At 42.0% G+C, this 21,507-nt stretch overlaps 1 protein-coding gene and 2 long non-coding RNA genes across 3 annotated transcripts; 1 reads left to right on the top strand and 2 right to left on the bottom strand.

The window, feature by feature from the left end:
- The first annotated feature begins 9,676 nt into the window (after nucleotides 1-9,676).
- On the top strand, nucleotides 9,677-10,697 carry LOC134011376 (uncharacterized). The gene is made up of 2 exons (XR_009928423.1): nucleotides 9,677-10,064; nucleotides 10,574-10,697. It is a non-coding gene; the product is annotated as an uncharacterized LOC134011376 (long non-coding RNA).
- A 2,726-nt stretch (nucleotides 10,698-13,423) lies between these two features.
- Nucleotides 13,424-15,120, bottom strand: LOC134011441 (uncharacterized). Its single transcript, XR_009928490.1, has 2 exons — nucleotides 14,816-15,120; nucleotides 13,424-14,306 (listed from the first exon to the last, which is right to left on the bottom strand). It is a non-coding gene; the product is annotated as an uncharacterized LOC134011441 (long non-coding RNA).
- Nucleotides 15,121-17,555: 2,435 nt separating this feature from the next.
- Nucleotides 17,556-21,378, bottom strand: trim107 (tripartite motif containing 107). Its single transcript, XM_062486443.1, has 2 exons — nucleotides 21,002-21,378; nucleotides 17,556-19,857 (listed from the first exon to the last, which is right to left on the bottom strand). Exon 2 carries the CDS (start codon nucleotides 19,850-19,852, stop codon nucleotides 18,314-18,316), a length of 1,539 nt encoding a protein of 512 aa, XP_062342427.1. The 5' UTR covers nucleotides 19,853-19,857; nucleotides 21,002-21,378; the 3' UTR covers nucleotides 17,556-18,313.
- Between the last annotated feature and the right edge of the window lie 129 nt (nucleotides 21,379-21,507).

Here is a 21,507-nt window from a genome sequence, read left to right as displayed (position 1 = left end):
ATATCAGCTTTAATGCAGCAGTTGGAAATCAACAAGTACAGAGCTCTGGGGTTGTCTACGTTTCCCTACCCGCAACAGAGTTTGGGCTGGTTCACGAAGTCCAACTGGCTATCTTTCCCTGCCCCAGCATATCATATACAATGCAATTGAAAACACAAGTATCAAAAAAGGGTTGAGCTTGTTCTCTCGTGCATCAGGGAGTTGTTCTTGCCTACGCGTCCCACCTGCTCGGGTGCCGTCTCCACCCGGTTTCAAGGTTGTTTCTGAAAAGAGAGAGAGAGATAGACACAAAGAACAGCCTGCTTCCCACACCCAGTGTGAGACCCAATGTTTAAGCCTGAGCACACTTCTAAGTTCATAACTTTAATAAGCACAATATATTCTTTAACCTGTGGTTTCAAACCAGTGTAGCTCACTGCAACGCTGTAGCCTACCCGAGACACTAGTGAGTAGCTAACAAAAACATCTCCACAGCTGTTTAGGAAGTCAAACGGCGATAGAACATGTTGGGCACTCCCCTTACTTAAATCAAAAGTCTTTCAATAGGTGAAACTATCTGACTACTAACCTGAACTTCATTGCCACAGCCTAAACTTTGTCAATCTGTTCATGAAAATAATTAATTTCAGCCTAAACCGTACAACGGAACGTTCAATCAAATTCAACCAACGCAATCGCTACCAAGACGAACACAGCAGTAGTCTAGTACTGTACCGTAGTAGTACAATTTACCGGGGCAGCTTCTCCACACAGGGCTATATGGCATTTTGCGTTGTTACTGACAATGATCGCTACCAGTGAGCTTTTTATGAATGAGCGATTTTCCACTAAATACATGTCAAGCTTATTTACGTTTTTGGGGGCATATTTTCAGTTAGCAGATGGTACTGTTTGAATCGCGATTCCATCTTCTACTGCCGGTAACATTGTCGTCTTCAAAGGGGGTTCTTTATTAATGAATGAATGCAATATGAGTAGGCTAAATGCCTGAAAATATCACGAGAAGGGAAAAACTTAAAAGGACGTTTAAGTCATAGAGATTAGGTCAATTTTTACTGCCAAATTTATTCGTTTTTATTCAGCTATGAGGCTGCCTCTTGCAGGGGAAATGAGAAGACATCTATTTCATTCTACGCTTCACTCGTATTTTGAGTTGTAAATGAGCAGCAAAAAAAGATGCTTTTAAATCTATGTAATCTTTATAAATAATAAGTATGCATTTTTATATAAAATACACAGGAATATCAGTTGTAAAAATGTAATTAAAAAACTGACCCCTGTGCAACCGACGCAAGCAAGCACACCCTACAATTTCCCCAGAAATTGTACTCTCTCTAGTTATTGTTATTATTTATTTTCCCATCCTAACTTGTCCTTCAGTTTTTGCACTACACAGACAATGTCGGTGTTAAAAGGTTTGTCTTGGTCACGATTGCATTTCTGGTATTGGATTTTACGTTCCGATGCACGGTTTAGATTTTATTTAAGTTTTTGTGGAGAAAAATGAAGCTAACAGTGGCTAACTAGATAGCCACAGTCACTAACGTCATTAATGTCACAACTTCACAAACCCACGTGCGATTACCAATAGTAGAACATTAATTTAGCTAGGCTAGCTACCTAAAACAGCAAGACAGCTGCAGAAATGCTACAGGCAAAGGCCAGAGTAGCTAGCTATGTTTCCAGGCTGTGATATCAACACCCTGTATTTTTGTACTCTCTTCGACTGGTTAGCTCCAGCAATTCCCACACAGCGGTAGTCTAGTAGTTAGCTAGCTCAGCTGTATAACTTACCGGGGGTGAAGTCTGAAACTAGGAGCAAACAGAGCACAGCTGGCTTCTCCAGGCAGGGCTGTAGGGTCTTTTTGTTACTGACAATTATCGCTTTTTATATTAGCCAGTTTTCCAGAACCTTTCAAGCTTAGGCTATATATGTTTTGGGGGGCATATTTTCAGTTTGCAGGTCTTACTAAATTCGCGATTCCAGCGAAGATACTGCCAGGGACAACATTGTTAGAATCAGCTTGTTTCAAAGGGGGTTCTTTATTAAAGATGCTGTAAAGTGGAATTGAAAATTTGGTTTTAAGTTCATCAGACCACAGACGAATGTGTCGTTAACTACCCATCCAAATTCAAATGAAAAAAAACCACAGACAAGTATGTTAAATTCGGCTTTGAAATTGTGAGAAAATCAAGTCCTTTCTGCTTCAAACTGGGGGGGCATGTTGCCTGAAGGAGCTGAAGCTCCGCCCCCTCGACTTTATTGAATTTAGCAACAACAGCAACACTAACTAAAACAATTGCAGATATCAGAACAGACCTAGCTGCAGTCTGAGTGTTTTATGTGTTAATTACTTTGTCTTTGCATCGTACCAGCTGAGTAACAGAATGCTGTGGTCTGACATAGATAGGTCACTGTGACGTAGATAGGTCAGGGTTTTGCCCCGCCTATACTAAACCTGAGCTGAAAACGGGACAGAAACTGTTCAACAGTCTAACTCCACATTTCAGTGCAACAAAGTTTTTTTACTTTGCACATGCTTTCAGGAATTCATTTCACACGTATATAATGTACTGAGAAGCAAATCATGGAATTTGCTTTACAGCTTCTTTAATAAAACACAATATGAGTAAATGTTAAAAAATATCACTAGAAGGAAAAAACTTGAAGGGAAATTTAAGTCATGATATAGGTTAGGACCATTTTTACACAGGATTGCCCAATTTCTTTGTTTAGATGCAACTGTTTCAACTATGTGAGGCTGCCAGAAAGCCTATCACCATTACCTCTTGCACTAAGGAAAATTATAAGAGAACCCCGTTTCATTCTACACTTCACTCAAATTTACACAACTCGGCACTATGTTGTGGATTTTTACATTTAATGTCATTACAATTTACAGCATTTTTAGGCAGCTCAACATTACTCAACGTAGTCCCACACTGTGCAGAATATAAACACATGTCCTTCTCAGTTAAGCTTGACCACATGATTTTCCCTACAGGCAGATCGTTGCTCACAGACATGAAAGATTTACTTATGACAGCCAGCCCAATGCTGCGCTGTTGTAGTGTTGCCCCAGGCTCTGGTACGACGCGCTAGGCGGCTATTGGTTTCTTTGCTCGTCTTTAATAAGTCCAAAGGCCGGCTAAGGAGATAATACCTTTTATTCCAGGATGGCTGGTGAAAACAAGACATATACACGAGACAATACTCCGCCGAAACGGTCAAAACCATTTGCCCTTCCGGGGTCAACACCTGGCTCTACCTGTCTCCCCCTGGCTCATATAGCCGAGCCAAACAGCGCCACCCAGTGTACAGCCATAACCATTACAATACAAATATTTGGCTCTTACACACCGGCCCCTAATTGGCATGGTAAATGACAATTCTCAGTTTACCAAACAAAACAACAAAAAAAGAGACAAAATATGCAGACACAATAAACCTTTAGCACAGTACTGTTAGACCCCATGTACCAAACAAAGCTTGGAAATTGGCCTCTATTACGTTGGATTTAGTTTTTAGTTTTACTGATCTCACCAGGCCATGACTGCCTGGGAACACCTCCAAAAGGATCCCCGTGGAGCAGATGGATCCATAATGGCCACAACATCTCCCACAGCCAGGTTCTTCTTCTTGTCGTTCCATTTCTGTCTTTCTTGAAGCAATGGTAAATATTCTCGCACCCATCTCTTCCAAAAGAGATCAGCAAGGTACTGCACCTGCTTCCATCTCCTCCTCCCATACTGATCCTCTGGATCGAAAACTCCAGGTGGAAATGATGGCTTGCCTCTCAGCAGCAGCAAGTGGTTGGGAGTAAGGGGTTCCAAATCTTGTGGATCTTCTGACAGTTTAGTAATAGGCCTATCATTTAAAATTGCTTCTGCTTCACACAACACTGTGGTCAGCCCATCATCATCCAGAGTTTGTTGGCGGAGCACTGAATTGAGAATCCTTCGCACCAGGCGGATCATCCTCTCCCAAACACCACCAAAATGGGATGCAGGTGGGTTAAATGTCCACTCGACTCCTGCCTGCACCAAATGTCCCTTTATTGCCTCCTGGTCCAGCGTAGCAAGGGCTTCTTTCAATTCCCTTTCCGCTCCAACAAAGTTTGTTCCATTGTCGGACCACAGATGTTTAACTTGTCCTCTCCGGCTCATGAACTGCCTCAATGCATTTATGCTAGCATCTGTATCCAGAGTAGGCGCTACTTCCAGATGAATGGCTTGACTTGCCATGCAGGTGAAGATCACTCCATAGCGTTTACAGCAGGATCTTCCTCGCTTGACTTCAATTGGACCAAAGTAGTCAATGCCAGCGTTGGTAAATGGAGGACTGTCCGGTAAAACTCTAGCTGCGGGTAAGTCGGCCATTTTCTGCTCCAAAGGTCTTGCATTGTAGCGCCTGCAGATGCTGCATTCTCCAATGATATTTCTTACAGCAGAGTTGCCCTTGACAATCCAAACCCTTCTTCTCACAGAGGACAGAGTGTGAGTCCTGCCTGCATGTCCAAGACTTTCGTGGGCGTCCTTCAAAATCAGACTGGATATGTGCTGATCTTTTGTGAGAATCAAGGGATGCTTAGCGTCCTCTGGCATGGCACCTTTATTCAGCCTGCCTCCCACTCTCAGTAGTCCATCTTGCAGAACAGGATCCAACACATGGATGGGACTCAGGCTGCAAATTCTGTTGTTTCCCATCAGGGCTTCAACCTCCTCCGCGAACCTCTGCTGCTGACAATATTGAATGATGGAGAGTTCTGCGGTTCGTAAGTCGTCCAATGTCAAACCACCCTTTCTGGAGTCAGCAGGGGTACTCTGACGGCCTCTGGTGTTGTATGCCACAGGGTGTTTATTCAGCGAAGGGTTCAACAGCTTTTTTCTTTGATATTTCTCTTTCATCCAGAACTTAAATTGCAGATACCAAGCCACTGCTCTCTTGAGCCTTCTCCAGTCTGAATAATATGCGACAAGCTGGTCTGTGGGGGTGAGAGCGTCAATTTTGACAGTGTTAGACGCAACTTCATTTTTCACCTCCTTGTCTCCTGTATCCAATGAGACATCCAATGTGATCTTTGGCCATTTTTCTTCCTCTTTCAATAGAAACTCTTGTCCCTCCAACCATTTTCTGGCACTTAAGAAACCTGCAACCTTCAGCCATCTAGACGCATAATCAGCTGGATTTTCCTTCGTACTGACATGTCTCCACTGTGTAGGGTCTGACAGATCCCTAATGGTGGCTACTCGATTGGCTACGAATGTGTGAAATCGTCGGTCTTCATTGTTCACTTACTTCAACACCGACGTGCTTTCAGTCCAAAACACCGTTTCCTGAAGAGGCACACACATCTCTACCTTAATCATAGCATCCATTTTGGCAGCAAGGACGGCTGCAGATAGCTCGAGTCGAGGAATGGTCACCGACTTTAGAGGCGTTACTCTAGCCTTGCCAAGGAGAAAGGCTACATGGATATGGTCTTCTTGATTCACCATGCGGATGTATGTAACAGTCCCATAGCCTTCTTCGCTAGCATCGGAAAAGTGGTGTAACTGTGCTTGTTTTACTGTTCCGAAGTCAGCAGGTTTGATACACCGATCCACACTAAATGCCGCCAGCAGCCCCAACTCCTCCAACCACTTCTTCCACCTCTGCCAGATGTCCTGTGGCAAGGCATCATCCCATCCACAGCCTCGCTTACACAGTTCTTGCTGCATCATTTTTGCCTGTAATGTCACTGGCGCCAAGAATCCCAATGGGTCATACACAGAACTGTTCACAGACAGCATGCCACGCCTGGTCAGAGCCTGATGCTTTACTTCCATTTTAAACTTAAAAGCATCCGTTTCCACACACCACTGGAGACCAAGAGCCCTTTCCACTGGAAGCTTGTCAATATCCAAATCCAAAATCTTCAGCTCTTTGGGATGGCTTGCAGAACAACCTGACTGTTGCTTGTCCATTTTTCCAACACAAAAGCCTCCCTTTCCACACAGACCGATGAGATCATTTATCAGCTGAATAGCTTCCGTTTCAGAAGCTGAACTCTTCAGACAATCGTCAACATAAAAATTCTGCTTTACAGTTTCACTGACCACGGCTGGGAACTTCGACTCATTTTCTTGTGCTGTTCTTTTCAAGGCATATGCAGCACAACATGGTGATGAAATTGCTCCGAATAAGTGCACTGTCATTCTGTAGGGCACTGGCTCTTGTGCTGTGTCGCCATCTAGCCACCAGAGAAAGCGAAGGAAGTCTCGATCCTCTTCTGGCACACGCACTTGATGAAACATAGCTTGGATGTCACCCATAAAGCCTATTGGCTGTTGTCGAAACCTCATGAGGACACCCAGCAGCGTACTTGTGAGATTTGGCCCCTGTAACAGTTCATTGTTCAGGGACACACCTTTGAACATGGCGCCGCAGTCGAAGACAACGCGCAGTGCCCCTTTCCTAGGATGATGCACCCCATGATGGGGAATATACCACACTCTTCCATTGCTTTTGTTCACTTGATCTTCAGGCAAGCGTTCTGCATAATTACAAGAAACAATGTTTTTCATGTACTTTACATACTCTTGGTGGAACTGTTGGTTGTGCATGAATCTTTTCTTCAAGCTTTGGATTCTCTGTTTGGCCACAGCAAGATTGTTTGGTAAGGAGATCAAATCAAATTAATTTGTATAGCCCTTTTTACACGCAAGCATGTCACAGAGGGCTTGAGATGTTCTTATTTTTGAAAGGCAAGTTCAAACAATACTTAAACAATACACCCTGTAGCTTTGTGGACGTGTCCATAATGCTCAGGAACTTTAGATCTTCTCTTGACATTTCTTGCTTGTCTGCTTGTTTATCCCTGAAATCATGATTGTACTGGTTCATGAGCAGTTCTTCCAGTTTGTTGACAGAAATTATGTTCACTGTTACACTTACAGCTTCTGGATCTGCGTTTCCATCCAGTGGGCCATTTACCACCCAGCCGAGCACAGTTCTGGCCGCATATGGCCCACTTCCTTGACTGTTGATGACCTCCCATGGTTCCAGTAGCTTGGGTGCATTGGTACCGATCAACAAGTCGACCTCAGCACATTTGGATGGCATGTGAACCTTTGACAAGTATGGCCACTTAATAAGATCTTCAGCCTCAGTAGTGACGGGCATTTGTTGTTGTGTGATGACTTCTGGGAGTGGATAAAACTGTGAACTCCCTAGACCGGCAACCTCTAGATCATAGAGAAAAGGCGGAGAACTTCTTTGTTTGACCCATCGTTCGCAGCAAGATTTGTATACGTTTTCCAGTGAGGTTAACTTGCACAGGAAGAACTGATAGCATTGTTCGGTCCTTGCCGTCCGCTGTATGGCCACATGTGGTGTGAGAGACTGGCACTGGTGCAGGAGTTTCTATTTTACGTTCTATAGCACTTGTTTGTCGCTTTATGTGCAACACTGTTGGATGATTTTGGTTACAGATTTCAAATGTAAGCCTTGCTTCGCAGTCACGGCTGATGTGGCCTTGTTGCAGGCAACCAAAACACACTCCCCTTTTTTTCAACAGAAGTACCTTATCCATGTGTTTTTTCATTTTGAATTGCTTACAATGTTCCAGTGAATGTTCCATGGGGCAGCAAACAGTGTTCTTTCTCGTTCTGCTTTGTGTCTGAGCGTAACTGCTCTCTGTCTTCGCCCTGTGCATCCATGGTGGTCACTGTACTTGCCACCACATTTCCCCTCATTCTGCTCCCAGGCTGTGGCTTAGGAGCTTGGCTTGTTGTATTGGTGCTATGTTCATATAAACCACCAAAAAAGGGTTCAGAGAGGATTTTTACATGGCGCTCAATGAACTCCACCATGTCATTGAATCCAGCTCTGTATCCAGTAGATTCCATAATGTCATACGCCCTGCTGCGCCAACGCCTCATGTTTACCGGCATGTCCAGCTCCTGCACGTACACCAGCTCCTCCATGATGTTACAACAGCCGCGCAGAAAGAGGGCATAGCTCTGGAGTGCCTTTGTGTCATCTGTTCGTATTGTTTGCCATGACAGTGCTTTGTTAATATATGCAGTGGCAGTTTTATATGGATTCCCAAAGTGATCCTGCAATAGAGCCTTGGCCACAACATATCCACGGTCTGGGGGCATATGTTGGCAGCTGCGAACCAGTTCACGGGGTTGTCCTTGAGTGAATTGCTCCAGATAGTACAAACTGTCGTCTACAGGTGCTTTTGTTCAAATGCTTTCATAAAGGTTCTGTAGTTCAGAGGATCACCATCAAATATCGGAATGTCTCTTGGTGGGAGTGTCATTGATCGCTGCTGATTCATTAAAGCTGCTGTGATTTCAGTTTGCTTGCTCATGACGTTGAGAAGTTCTCCAGGCCACTGTAAACTGCTCAGTGACCGAGCTTGATTATCATTTTGTTTAGAATGCACTTTCATTTCCACTCTGTTTTGATTGAGTTCCACTTGGCGGTGCTGTTGAATTGATATGCTTTGTACCTTTGGTCTCACGTCCATCGATTTACCATTTATTGCAGTACGTTGGATAGTTTCCCTTTGATTTGTTTGTTTGTCATGAGGGATGAATTCTTGGGCACCATATTTTAAGATGTTAATCCCATTAATTGCACCTTTAATGTCTGTTTCCTTAGCATTTGAATGTGCTTGTGACTGTCGCTCTTCATTGGCATCATAGATTTCCATTTTTGCTTCAGATGCCGCCAGTTCAGCCTCCAAGTCCAACATTTCTCTTCTTCTTCGTAGCCTGGCTTCCTCTTCCTCAATTGCATGTCTCTCCTTTAATATTTTGACACGAGAAAGAACTGCAGCCTTTTCTGCCGCAAATTTTAGCTTAGCTGCTGATACACTGGACCTGCTGCTTCTTTGACTGTAATTGCTTCCTGTATTTGACACACTGTCTGATGGATTAACCTCCTCATTTTCATGTTCAGTTTCAGTTTGAGAGAGCCACTTGTTGACATTAGACAAACACTCATTATTTGAGAGCATTTTAGCCCTAAACCATATTTCATGTTTGTCACCCTCTTCAATTGGCAATAAACCCAACAACGTTTGATGTAAACATTTAGCATCATCACAAACAGTTTTTAATTCATCCAGAGCATTTAACACCTTTGTTTTATCACCATTAAATATCAACTCTTGTATGTCATCTCTAATTTTACCAGCTTTGTTTAATTTAGATTTTCTGGTATTTTGTAAACGGTCAAGCTTTTCAGCCAAACCCTTTTCAGTTAATTTAAGTGCGTTTTTTAATTTCCCCACCAATAGCACCCTGTTCAATATCAATATTGTTGTCCATTTCCAAAACCTGCACATCCATAGCAAGGGTTCAGTTATATGGAGGACCAAACCTGCCAAAATTAAAAATAAATAAATAAATGTATAAATAAATGTATTTATACATAAAAAAATGTAAATATATAAAAATAAATGTATGAAAACATCTTAATTACGTATTTATTTATTTACATGGCCATTTATTTCTGTATTTATTTATTTTTGTATTTATTTATTTCTGTGTACATTTATTTCTGTATTTATTTATTTCTGTGTACATTTATTTCTGTATTTCCTTGTCCTTAAGCTAATGAGGTAAGCTGTCAATCAATGTATGTCACGGTGTCACCTTAACCCCATTGGTTGATCGGTATCAGAGTGCGAAGATGGACTTTCCATGCCTGGGTTTGCTATGACTACCTTAGTAAACAAAAGACTGCACACACGCAATAGATAGTGAGATATGAGACTTTTGGCTAGCTAACCTTGCTAAAAAAAGTGCTAGTCAAGATGTTTAACTTTTTCGCGTTGAGGCTCTGGATACCAATTTGTACCATTTAGCTGCCTGCAGAGTCATAAAGAGAAAGAGTTGCGTCAATTGCCTTTACGTTCATGGTACTGTACTGTACTGTACTGTACTGTACTGTACTGTACTGTACTGTAGGCTAGTTAGAACTAGAGCGAGCTAGCATCAGTTTCAAACACAGCAGCATCGTCGTTGAGGAACAGTTGTACTGTACTGTATGATGGAGTTGTGCCAAGGTAAGAATGTGGAAGTTATTGGCCCATTTTCTGGCATCTAGTACATTTAACATTTCAGTATCTTAAAGTGCCGAGATTTTTTGATGCTAGCTAGACATGTAGAAGCCAGAACGTAGCAAAAACAATGTGCTACGAAGTGAGTGATGACCTGTTTATGTAATGTTAAGTGTAGCTAGCTACACTTAACTTAGTGCACTATTTATATTTATTGAGAAACTAATGCCTACAAACAAGTTTGTGTGAGAGGAAAGCTGTATGTAATTATTAATCCGTAACTGTGGTCGCTTATTTGCACCATAGTCTGGGGGTTGGTACAGTAAGAAATTGGATGATATTATACAGTGTCAAGGAACCATCAAAGAACACAGTACAACATGGTTAATCTATTCATAAAGTGAATGTTTACTAAGCAAACTATGAGTTAGAGACCATTGTAACATTCAGTCCATCATGTGATTATCATTACAGCTTACTGTCTGTTTATGTGTGTGTGTCTATGGCCCTTGCAGTCTGGCATTGCTACTGATGTTGATGTGAGCTGAAAAGGAGGCCCAGTGCCTTGGAGGTGGATGTCAGACCACTGGACGAAGGAGCGCTGGATGGGAGACCACTAGTTGAAGGAGCGCTGGATGGGAGACCACTAGTTGAAGGAGCGCTGGATGGGAGACCACTGGATGAGAGATTTCTGGAAAGATTAAATAAAGATGCAGAACAAAGTACTTGTTTCCAAGTTACATTTAATGACAACACATGAAGGGTATGAAGAGATTCTTAAAGAGATTCTTCTGACACACGTCGATACGAGTGTGGATTGCTATGGCATAATGCTTGTCTGAACGTCCTGCCCCGATCCCGCCCTGATCCCGCCCCAATCCCGCCCCCTAATTAGCTTAAGGATGAAGAAATACAGAAATAAATGTACACAGAAATAAATACAGACAGAAATAAATTACGTAGAAAATAAAAGACTATAGTAAATTAATTGTAAAATTATTTCTATGTATGCAATATATTTATTGATAGATTTATTTCTGTGTATTTTTTTTTCTGTATTTATTTATTTCTGTGTACATTTATTTCTGTATTTCTTCATCCTTAAGCTAATTAGGGGGCGGGATTGGGGCGGGATCGGGGCAGGACGTTCAGACAAGCATTATGCCATAGCAATCCACACTCGTATCGACGTGTGTCAGACGGGTCAAACTAAGAAACTTGTGTAAATGAATTTAGACGTAGCTCTAATCATTTTGATTTTAATCCAGTGTTGTAACATTACATAAGTAGCCGGGTAACTTCCCTAGCAGGTCACAAATACATTATGTAGATTGCATATCATTGAAATGGTGCGGTCTAGTTTATAAGCATGGTTATACTACTATACTCTGCAGTTAGACTGACACAGGTGAATCTCAGTAAATTAGAATATCATGGAAAAAGGTGAAATTCATATATTATACAGAGGCATTACACACAGAGTGAAACATTTGAAGTGTTTATTTCTTTTAATTTGGATGATTATGGCTTACAGCTAATGAAAACCCAAATTTCAGTATCCTAGAACATTTGACTGAAAAAGTTAAATATTGTAGACTCATGATGTCCTACTCTAATCAGCTGATTATCTCCTGTAACGGTTTCCTAAGCCTTTAAATGGTCTCTAAGTCTGGTTCAGTAGGCTACACAGTCATGGGGAAGACTGCTGTCCTGAAGACAATCATTGACACCCTCCACAAGGAGGGTAAGACACTAAAGGTCATTGCTAAAGACGCTGGCTGTTCCCAAAGTGCTGTATCCAAGCATATTAATAGAAAGTTGAGTGGAAGGGAAAATTGTGGTAGAAAAAGGTGCACAAGCAACAGGGATAACTGCAGCCTTGAGAGGATTGTGAAGCAACGGTCATTCAAGAATTTGGGGGAAATTCACAAGGAGTGGACTGAGGCTGGAGTCAGTGCATCAAAAGCCACCACGCACAGATGTATCCAGGACATGGGCTACAACTGTCGCATTCCTCGTGTCAAGCCACTCCTGAACCAGAGACAACGTCAGAAGCGTCTTACCCAGGCGAAGGAGAAAAGGGAAAGGACTCAGTGGTCCAAGATCCTCTTTTCAGATTAAAGTAAATGTTGCATTTCACTTGGAAATAAAAGTCCCAGAGTCTGGAGGAAAAGTGGAGAGGCACAGAATCCAAGTTGCTTGAAGTCCAGTTTGAAGTTTCCAAGTGATGATTTGCAGAGCCATGTAATCTGCTGGTAGGTCCACAGTTTTATCAAGTCCAAAGTCAATGCAGCCGTCTACCAGGACATTTTAGAGCACTTCATGCTTCCTTCCATTGACAAGCTTTATGGAGATGCTGATTTCATTTTCCAGCACGACTTGGCACCTGCCCACACTGCCAGAAGTAACAGAACCTGGTTTAATGACCATGGTATCACTTGATTGGTCAGCAAACTTGCCTGACCTGAACCCATAGACTCTATGAGTATTGTCAAGAGGAAGATGAGACACCAGACCCAACAGTGCAGACGAGCTGAAGGCCGCTATCAAAACAACCTGGGCTTCCATAACACATCAGCAGTGCCACAGTCTGATCGCCTCCATGCCATATTGATGCAATTATTCATGCAAAAGGAACCCAGACCAAGTATTGAATGCCTATATGAACATACTTTCCAGTCGGCTGACATTTCTGTATTAAAAATCCTTAGGTTTATTGGTCTTGTGTAATATTCTAATTTTCTGAGATACTGAATTTTGGGATTTCATTAGATGAAAGTCAGAATCATCAAAATTAAAATGAACGCTTGAAGTATTTCACTGTGTGTGTAATGCATCTGTATAATATATGAGTTTCAACTTTTGAATTTACTAATCAAAATAAACAAACTTTTCCACAATATTCTAATTTACTGAGGTACACCGATACTCATAGTTCAAGCAGTGCATTTGTAAGGGAGCGTGCTGCACATGTCATTATCAACAGGATTTGGAAAATCAACCGATGCAATAGGAGCTGTATTCCAATTTAAGAATGTCTTCAAGAATCTCTTTAACCCTTGTGTTATCTTCGGGTCATTCTGACCCATCAGTCATTGTGACCCACCGTTGTATTGCGACAACTTTACCGCATACAAAAACAAAGTGAAGCATTTTCTTTTAACCGGTGGGCTGTCTCAGACCCCCCACATTGCGAAGGTTAAAAGAAAATTATTTTTATTTGTTTTTGTATTGGGTAAAATTGGGTAAACACAACGATGGTTCGTTATGAACCTTTGGGTCATGTGACCCGAAGACAGCACAAGGGTTAAGAATCTCTTCATACCCTTCATGTGTTGTCATTAAATGTAACTTGGAAACAAGTAGTTTGTTCTGCATCTTTATTTAATCTTTCCCTACTATATAGTATCATTTTATGCATGTGTAGTGCACAATGATTAAACCTCAAGGACTTGGTTGTGAAAGGCTACAGTACAACTACATGATAGTCAACATGACTATTCAAATATGTACACATGTTATTTTAGTCTCTGCTATGAAAAGAGTGTAAAGGGTGACACAATAAAGGTAACGCTTTTGTCTACACCGCGCTGTCTTGGTCTTGCACCTAGCATCTTGGATTTCATAATGGTTGGGTGTGATGCATGGGGATGTATTGCATGCTCCAAATAGGGAGTCGTGATGTAGGCTACGGCTTCCCAGCTGATAGTGAGAGGAGAAAGAGGTGGTTTGCTAAAGTCAACAGGAGCAAACTCAATAACGACCACAATTAACCCTCGTGCTGCCTTCGGGTCACATGACCCAAAGGTTCATAACGAACCATCGTTGTGTTTACCCAATTTTACCCAATACAAAAACAAATTAAAATAATTTTCTTTTAACCTTTGCAATGTGGGGGGTCTGAGACAGCCCAACGGTTAAAAGAAAATGCTTCACTTTGTCTTTGTATGCGGTAAATCTGTCGCAATACGACGGTGGGTCACAATGACTGATGGGTCAGAATGACCCGAAGATAACACAAGGGTTAAAAGCATAGTAATGACAAAAATACTGTGGTTTAAATATAAGACAGGCCACTCCATCACATTTTCCCTCATCCAGAAATCTCTCATCTAGTGGTCTCCCATCCAGCGCTCCTTCAACTAGTGGTCTCCCATCCAGCGCTCCTTCGTCCAGTGGGTCTGACATCCACCTCCAAGGCACTGGGCCTCCTTTTCAGCTCACATCAACATCAGTAGCAATGCCAGACTGCAAGGACCATAGACACACACACATAAACAGACAGTAAGCTGTAATGATAATCACATGATGGACTGAATGTTACAATGGTCTATAACTCATAGTTTGCTTAGTAAACATTCACTTTATGAATAGATTAACCATGTTGTACTATGTTCTTTGATGGTTCCTTGACACTGTATAATATCATCCAATTTCTTACTGTACCAACCCCCAGACTATGGTGCAAATAAGCGACCACAGTTACGGATTAATAATTACATACAGCTTTCCTCTCACACAAACTTGTTTGTAGGCATTAGTTTCTCAATAAATATAAATAGTGCACTAAGTTAAGTGTAGCTAGCTACACTTAACATTACATAAACAGGTCATCACTCACTTCGTAGCACATTGTTTTTGCTACGTTCTGGCTTCTACATGTCTAGCTAGCATAAAAAAATCTCGGCACTTTAAGATACTGAAATGTTAAATGTACTAGATGCCAGAAAATAGGCCAATAACTTCCACATTCTTACCTTGGCACAACTCCATCATACAGTACAGTACAACTGTTCCTCAACGACGATGCTGCTGTGTTTGAAACTGATGCTAGCTCGCTCTAGTTCTAACTAGCCTACAGTACAGTACAGTACAGTACCATGAACGTAAAGGCAATTGACGCAACTCTTTCTCTTTATGACTCTGCAGGCAGCTAAATGGTACAAATTGGTATCCAGAGCCTCAACGCGAAAAAGTTAAACATCTTGACTAGCACTTTTTTTAGCAAGGTTAGCTAGCCAAAAGTCTCATATCTCGCTATCTATTGCGTGTGTGCAGTCTTTTGTTTACTAAGGTAGTCATAGCAAACCCAGGCATGGAAAGTCCATCTTCGCACTCTGATACCGATCAACCAATGGGGTTAAGGTGACACCGTGACATACATTGATTGACAGCTTACCTCATTAGCTTAAGGACAAGGAAATACAGAAATAAATGTACACAGAAATAAATAAATACAGAAATAAATGTACACAGAAATAAATAAATACAAAAATAAATAAATACAGAAATAAATGGCCATGTAAATAAATAAATACGTAATTAAGATGTTTTCATACATTTATTTTTATATATTTACATTTGTTTATGTATAAATACATTTATTTATACATTTATTTATTTATTTATTTTTAATTTTGGCAGGTTTGGTCCTCCATACAGTTAGTCTAAACGCAATAAAGTAAATCCAAGAAAGCACAAACAATAGGGTCAGTTGGAAACAGCGCAAACGAGATAAGAGTTCAATCCAGGACAGCGCCAGGTGAAAAAAGTCACGTGATACGCCACAACAAACGAACGCGCAGAATTCCAATGTATTCCAGGGCTCGCGTTGATTTACCAATGCATTGGATTTAATATGTGCACACAAACTGGCCTTGTGTAGCGCTACACGTACTTCGATAGTTGGGCACCTTTGTAGTGATTCTCCGTTGTCCAGGCGATGATCTGCGGTGCTCAGGCTCCAGTAGGCTATCCTTAGCATAGCCCCACGTCCTGGCTCCAAACCCTTTCACAGCTCCATACAGCAGCTCACGCACAGGTCACACGTTTCCACATCTTCCAAGGCCATCTGCATAGTCCAATCGGCTAGGTTGACAGTATGACAGCCAGCCCAATGCTGCGCTGTTGTAGTGTTGCCCCAGGCTCTGGTACGACGCGCTAGGCGGCTATTGGTTTCTTTGCTCGTCTTTAATAAGTCCAAAGGCCGGCTAAGGAGATAATACCTTTTATTCCAGGATGGCTGGTGAAAACAAGACATATACACGAGACAATACTCCGCCGAAACGGTCAAAACCATTTGCCCTTCCGGGGTCAACACCTGGCTCTACCTGTCTCCCCCTGGCTCATATAGCCGAGCCAAACAGCGCCACCCAGTGTACAGCCATAACCATTACAATACAAATATTTGGCTCTTACATTACCCACATTTATACACAAAGAGAAGGGCACATGGTCAAAGGTGGCAAGTTCATAATTAACCCTCGTGCTGCCTTCGGGTCACATGACCCAAAGGTTCATAACGAACCATCGTTGTGTTTACCCAATTTTACCCAATACAAAACCAAATAAAAATAATTTTCTTTTAACCTTCGCAATGTGGGGGGTCTGAGACAGCCCAACGGTTAAAAGAAAATGCTTCACTTTGTTTTTGTATGCGGTAAAGTTGTCGCAATACGACGGTGGGTCACAATGACTGATGGGTCAGAACGACCCGAAGATAACACAAGGGTTAATCCTGATGTCCTCAATGGAGTTATGAGCGTCACTTGTACACATACAATGGTGTAACCAGGAGGTTGTGTGCCACGCCTCACTAGTGTAAGTGTAACTGTCATTAGGCAGCAGCATCGGCACGAGAGAGGAACAGCCCATTGTCTGAACAGAAGTGTTTTAGATGATTAGCAAATATAGACCTATGGTCAGAGAGATCTGCATTCCAGTCCCCCACAATGAAGATGCTGCTAGACAAACTATCTTGTATGTATGCCATAATATAGGCCAATCTGTTTAGATATTCAAATTCATTCTCAGAGCTTTCAAATGGTGTGTAGATGTTCAGTACTGTGAACTTTGTATCCCTCAACTCAATAACTCTTGCCCAGTCTACACCCAGCCGAACCACTTTGATCATCTGATCATATTTTTTGTGCCACAACACCGCAACACCTCCAGGGATTCTGCCGCAAAGTAATCCAGTACTACAGTCAGTGGTAGATTCTCCTGCTCCATAAAAGTCTGCATGTATGGAGTTTAGTCTTTCCAAATCCTGCTTAGAAAGGAAGGTCTCCTGCTGTACTTGGACTGAGATTGAAAATTGTAGCTTTCCTAATTTCCCTTCAACACACTGCCAAATAGTTAAGCTGACTATTTGGCAGTTAAAACGTGTTTACCCAATGCAACTGAATATATAAAGCCACCAAAACAGGAAATAACCAAAGATGTTGCAGTTAACATCTGAAAGACAATGATTTGAAAATTTTAACTTAATTGGTCTGAGACATCTGACCGTTATTGCATGCAAAGAATATGAATAAGTGTTCAACTTGATTACTTAATTGTTTCCTGTGGTTTTCTTGTCACCACAGATACAAATGGTTCTAGAACAATACATTGCAATCAGCATCAATGTTTACATCCAGAACATACAGTATGTTCCAAAAATATGTAAATAAATTGGATAGACACATAAAATCAACAACAACAAACAAACCTTGATCCCTTTTAAATCTAATTTTATTCATAAAACGTTTTTGGCAAGCAGTGTGACTTCACAGATGCCTAAAATGTGCTTAAACCAACCTAAATAGTTATACATTTTATGTTAATCTTGCAAAACTATTCTGGATTATATTTTTGCAGCACTGAGTATTTACTGCATTCACATTGAATGTTTAACCCTTGTGTTCTCTTCGGGTCATTCTGACCCATCAGTCATTGTTACCCACCGTCGTATTGTGACAACTTTACCGCATACAAAAACAAAGTGAAGCATTTTCTTTTAACCGTCGGGCTGTCTCAGACCCTCCACATTGCGAAGGTTAAAAGAAAATGATTTTTATTTGTTTTTGTATTGGGTAAAATTGGGTAAACACAACGATGGTTCGTTATGAACCTTTGGGTCATGTGACCCGAAGGCAGCACAAGGGTTAATGATTTTTTTGGTTTGTTATAACAACTTAACCCTTGTGTTATCTTCGGGTCATTCTGACCCATCAGTCATTGTGACCCACCGTTGTATTGCGACAACTTTACCGCATACAAAAACAAAGTGAAGCATTTTCTTTTAACCGTTGGGCTGTCTCAGACCCCCCACATTGCAAAGGTTAAAACAAAATGCTTTTTATTTGTTTTTGTATTGGGTAAAATTGGGTAAACACAACGATGGTTCGTTGTGAACCTTTGGGTCATGTGACCCGAAGGCAAGGGTTAAAAGATTATACACTGCCATCACAGTTAGGCTCGACTATAAGCTCTCACGAACACACTGTGATGTGTGCCTTAGGTTGGCCTGCCATCATCCTGTAGGCCAGGTGCACTGGCTCCGTAAGGTTGGCCTTGAAGGTGTACATGTGAGTCTTCCCACTGCAAGGGCTCACATGGTAGAAGCTCAGTCTCTTGGTCTTGAAGCTGAGCCTGATCTCCATCCTGCGCAGCATTGTGGTCCTCTTCAGTGGAACATCATTGCCTTGCTCAAAGGCTCTGAGCAGGTTATCAACCCACATCAGGCACCAGGAACTGCGGCTGCTCTCCAGGGCACTAGCTAGCCCGCTACGTGCCAGCTTACTGCTGTAACACACACCTACAATCCAGGGGGCACCGTCTAGTTCCACTTCCCAACAATGCTCGCCTCCATAAAAGCTCTGGGAGCTGAGCACCTGGAGGAAACTGCTGAATCTTTGTTGCAGGAGTGGGTAGGCCTGTTTCACTGCACTATAGGTCACCGTCTTTAGGTCTTCTGATAGCACGAGGTTGGGATGAGCCGTTTCAAGGTCAAAGGTCAACTCTGAGGGGTTGAGGATGTTTCGTATAGAGCGCTGAGCCGCCCCAAGTCCGATCCTCAACTCAACATTTTTCCGTTCCAGCTCAGAACAAACCCGGTCTGGGTTGATTTGGGATTCAAGATTACCATCCCAGTTTTTCAATGGCTGAGCCATGAGCTCCGCGATGCGTGGCAATACCATCCGGAGTTCAGTGTTAAACACAGTTTCATCTTTCTCAGTCAATAAGGATTCAGCCTGGAAGTGTGCTTCGCTCAGATGCTTGGTTACCTCTACTGCTTGCTTCCTGCGACTTTCCATACCCTCCTCAATGGGTTTAAGTTCTACCTCAATCAAATTTGTCACCCCCTCGCTGTAGTTTAGCATTAACTCCATTATCTGCTCCAGCTGCCTGGCTGTCCTCCTTCTCAACTGGCTGTTGTGGGCCTTCACCTCCATCTCCCTAACCTCTTCCTTCTTCAGATGCTCCTCTGACATTTGTAATTTGTGTGTCAGCTCTGCCAATTGGGATGCTAGTTTGTCTTTTAGTTCATCCATTTCTGTTTTGGCTTTGGGATTATCTAGTTCATTATTTAAGGAGGAGCTGGATAATGGACCAGCAATATGAAAAGCCTGTTTGCCCCCCAGGTCTGAATCCTGTTGCCTTTTTTCAGGACACCTTGAGCTATCAAAATTAGACGGGTTAGTTGCTACCGCCACCTGGTGGACCACCTGAGGTGTAACTGTGTAGTCAGTGTCAGACATGGGTTCAATATTTGTAGGACGGCTTCCTGCTGTGGCTTTGTATCTCTCAATGATGCTACACATCTTGAAGTTCTTCATCAGGTCCTTGGTTCCTTGATATTCTGTCTGGCACTCAGGGCAGCGATGGTGGTCTGCATCCACTGCCTTCTGCAGGCAGGCCATGCAGTAGATGTGGCCACAGGGTAAAGACACTGGTTCCAAGAATAACTGCAGGCAGATAGGACAGCTCAGCTCCAATGCCAAAGGCCCGTCCATCTCACAATGTGACATGGTGGCTGATTGTGAGAAAAACAATAAAATGTTATTAAAAAAATTAATTGTTGAACTGTAACACACATTTAGTCGCTGTTGATTTGTCCCTGTCAATTTAGCTTCCATCTTTTCTGATGGTAATCTTATATTTTTTCATTATTTACAAATGGTTGGAAAATATAAATAGTATCATAACAGGTCTGCTCCAGCTCGTGTTTACTCGACAAAGGAAACTGTAGCCGAGGTACGGTGTTCATTTTAAGACATCCTCAGATCTCAGACTCAATTCTCAAACGAAAAGGCGTCAGGTCTCAGACCAAAATTCGTCAGACTCAGGCGAAACGGCTTCAGTCTCAGAAAAACCTTCGTCATTCTCAGACAAAACGCTGTCAAACCAAACGGCGTCAGAAAAACCTCTGTCATTCTCAGTCAAAACGCCGTCAAACCAAACGGCGTCAGAAAAACCTCTGTCATTCTCAGACAAAACGCTGTCAAACCAATCAAGCAGATAATGTGACAACAAGAAAAATTAATTATGACTTGCAAACTCGCCTTATTAGAAGGCTGCACACTCAGTAGAAAGTTTGGTAGGCAGTATGTGTCGCATCATGATGACGTAGCCTACATTCGTCACACACTTTTTTATGCTGTTTGGTTTGACGCCGTTTGGTTTGACGTCGTTTTGTCTGAGTCTGAGATCTGAGGATGTCCTAAAATGAACAGTAGGGTGTTCATTTTAGGACATGGTGAAGTTTGTTTGTAGTATCCATGGCAACCGGAACTAGCTTGCAGAAAAAAACTATTTCGTATTATATCAAAATAAGTTTTTTTGCTACTTTTGTTTGAGAAAGATTTTTTTTAATTTTTTCCTTTTTGGTTTTTCTGATGCCGTTAGGTTTGACGGCGTTTTGTCTGAGAATGACAGAGGTTTTTCTGAGACTAAGCCGTTTCGCCTGAGTCTGACGACTTTCGGTCTGAGACCTGACGCCTTTTCGTTTGAGAATGGAGTCTGAGATCTGAGGATGTCCTAAAATGAACACCGTACCGAGGCTACGGCTCATTTTTGATGAGTCATGGAACGAAGTCCAAGAGACGATTAATGTGGGCGTTACTGTTGGTAACTTTCGATTTCCTTATAAATTACAGCTATTAAATATATACACGTACCTTTACAAAAGTTACAAATCTTTGACGTTAGCTGTCCCGGGCGCTTGAAAAGGTAAATTCCCCCCAATTACATTTTGGTTACAGAAGCATATAGCAAGGTGCGCACCTGTCTCGAAAGTTGGGCGTATGTAGGACTAACGCTATGATTCCAAAAGTAGCCTTCAAGATCGAAAACAGCACAATGTTATGGCGTCACAAATATATTTAAAAAGTTTTTCCAGCGATGTACTACAATTACAGCGACGAACTACACATTTTGAAACACCTGTTACATAGCTACCTACAGTCTTGAAACAGCTGAGACAATGGTTCCTGTTCAAATATTGGCAGCTAGCATCACCCGAATCACATGATCTGGAAACGAAGAGCCATAAAAGTCAGAAGTCCTATATCGCCGCATAATTAACATTCCAGTTGCTCTTATTAAATTATATAAATTATCTATCCGCATGGTAATGGACGCAGTAATATACACACTTTCCACAGATGTGCGTGTCCTGTAAGTG

This window comes from Osmerus eperlanus, chromosome 1 (genome assembly GCF_963692335.1).
Source record: "Osmerus eperlanus chromosome 1, fOsmEpe2.1, whole genome shotgun sequence".
Lineage (NCBI taxonomy): Eukaryota > Metazoa > Chordata > Actinopteri > Osmeriformes > Osmeridae > Osmerus > Osmerus eperlanus.
The sequence above is the reverse complement of the archived record's forward strand: the minus strand, read 5'-3'. Positions and strand labels throughout refer to the sequence as shown.

Excerpts from the sequence above, each read along its gene's own strand:
- trim107 (XM_062486443.1), bottom strand. The coding sequence starts at position 19,852 with ATGTCACATTGTGAGATGGACGGGCCTTTGGCATTGGAGCTGAGCTGT.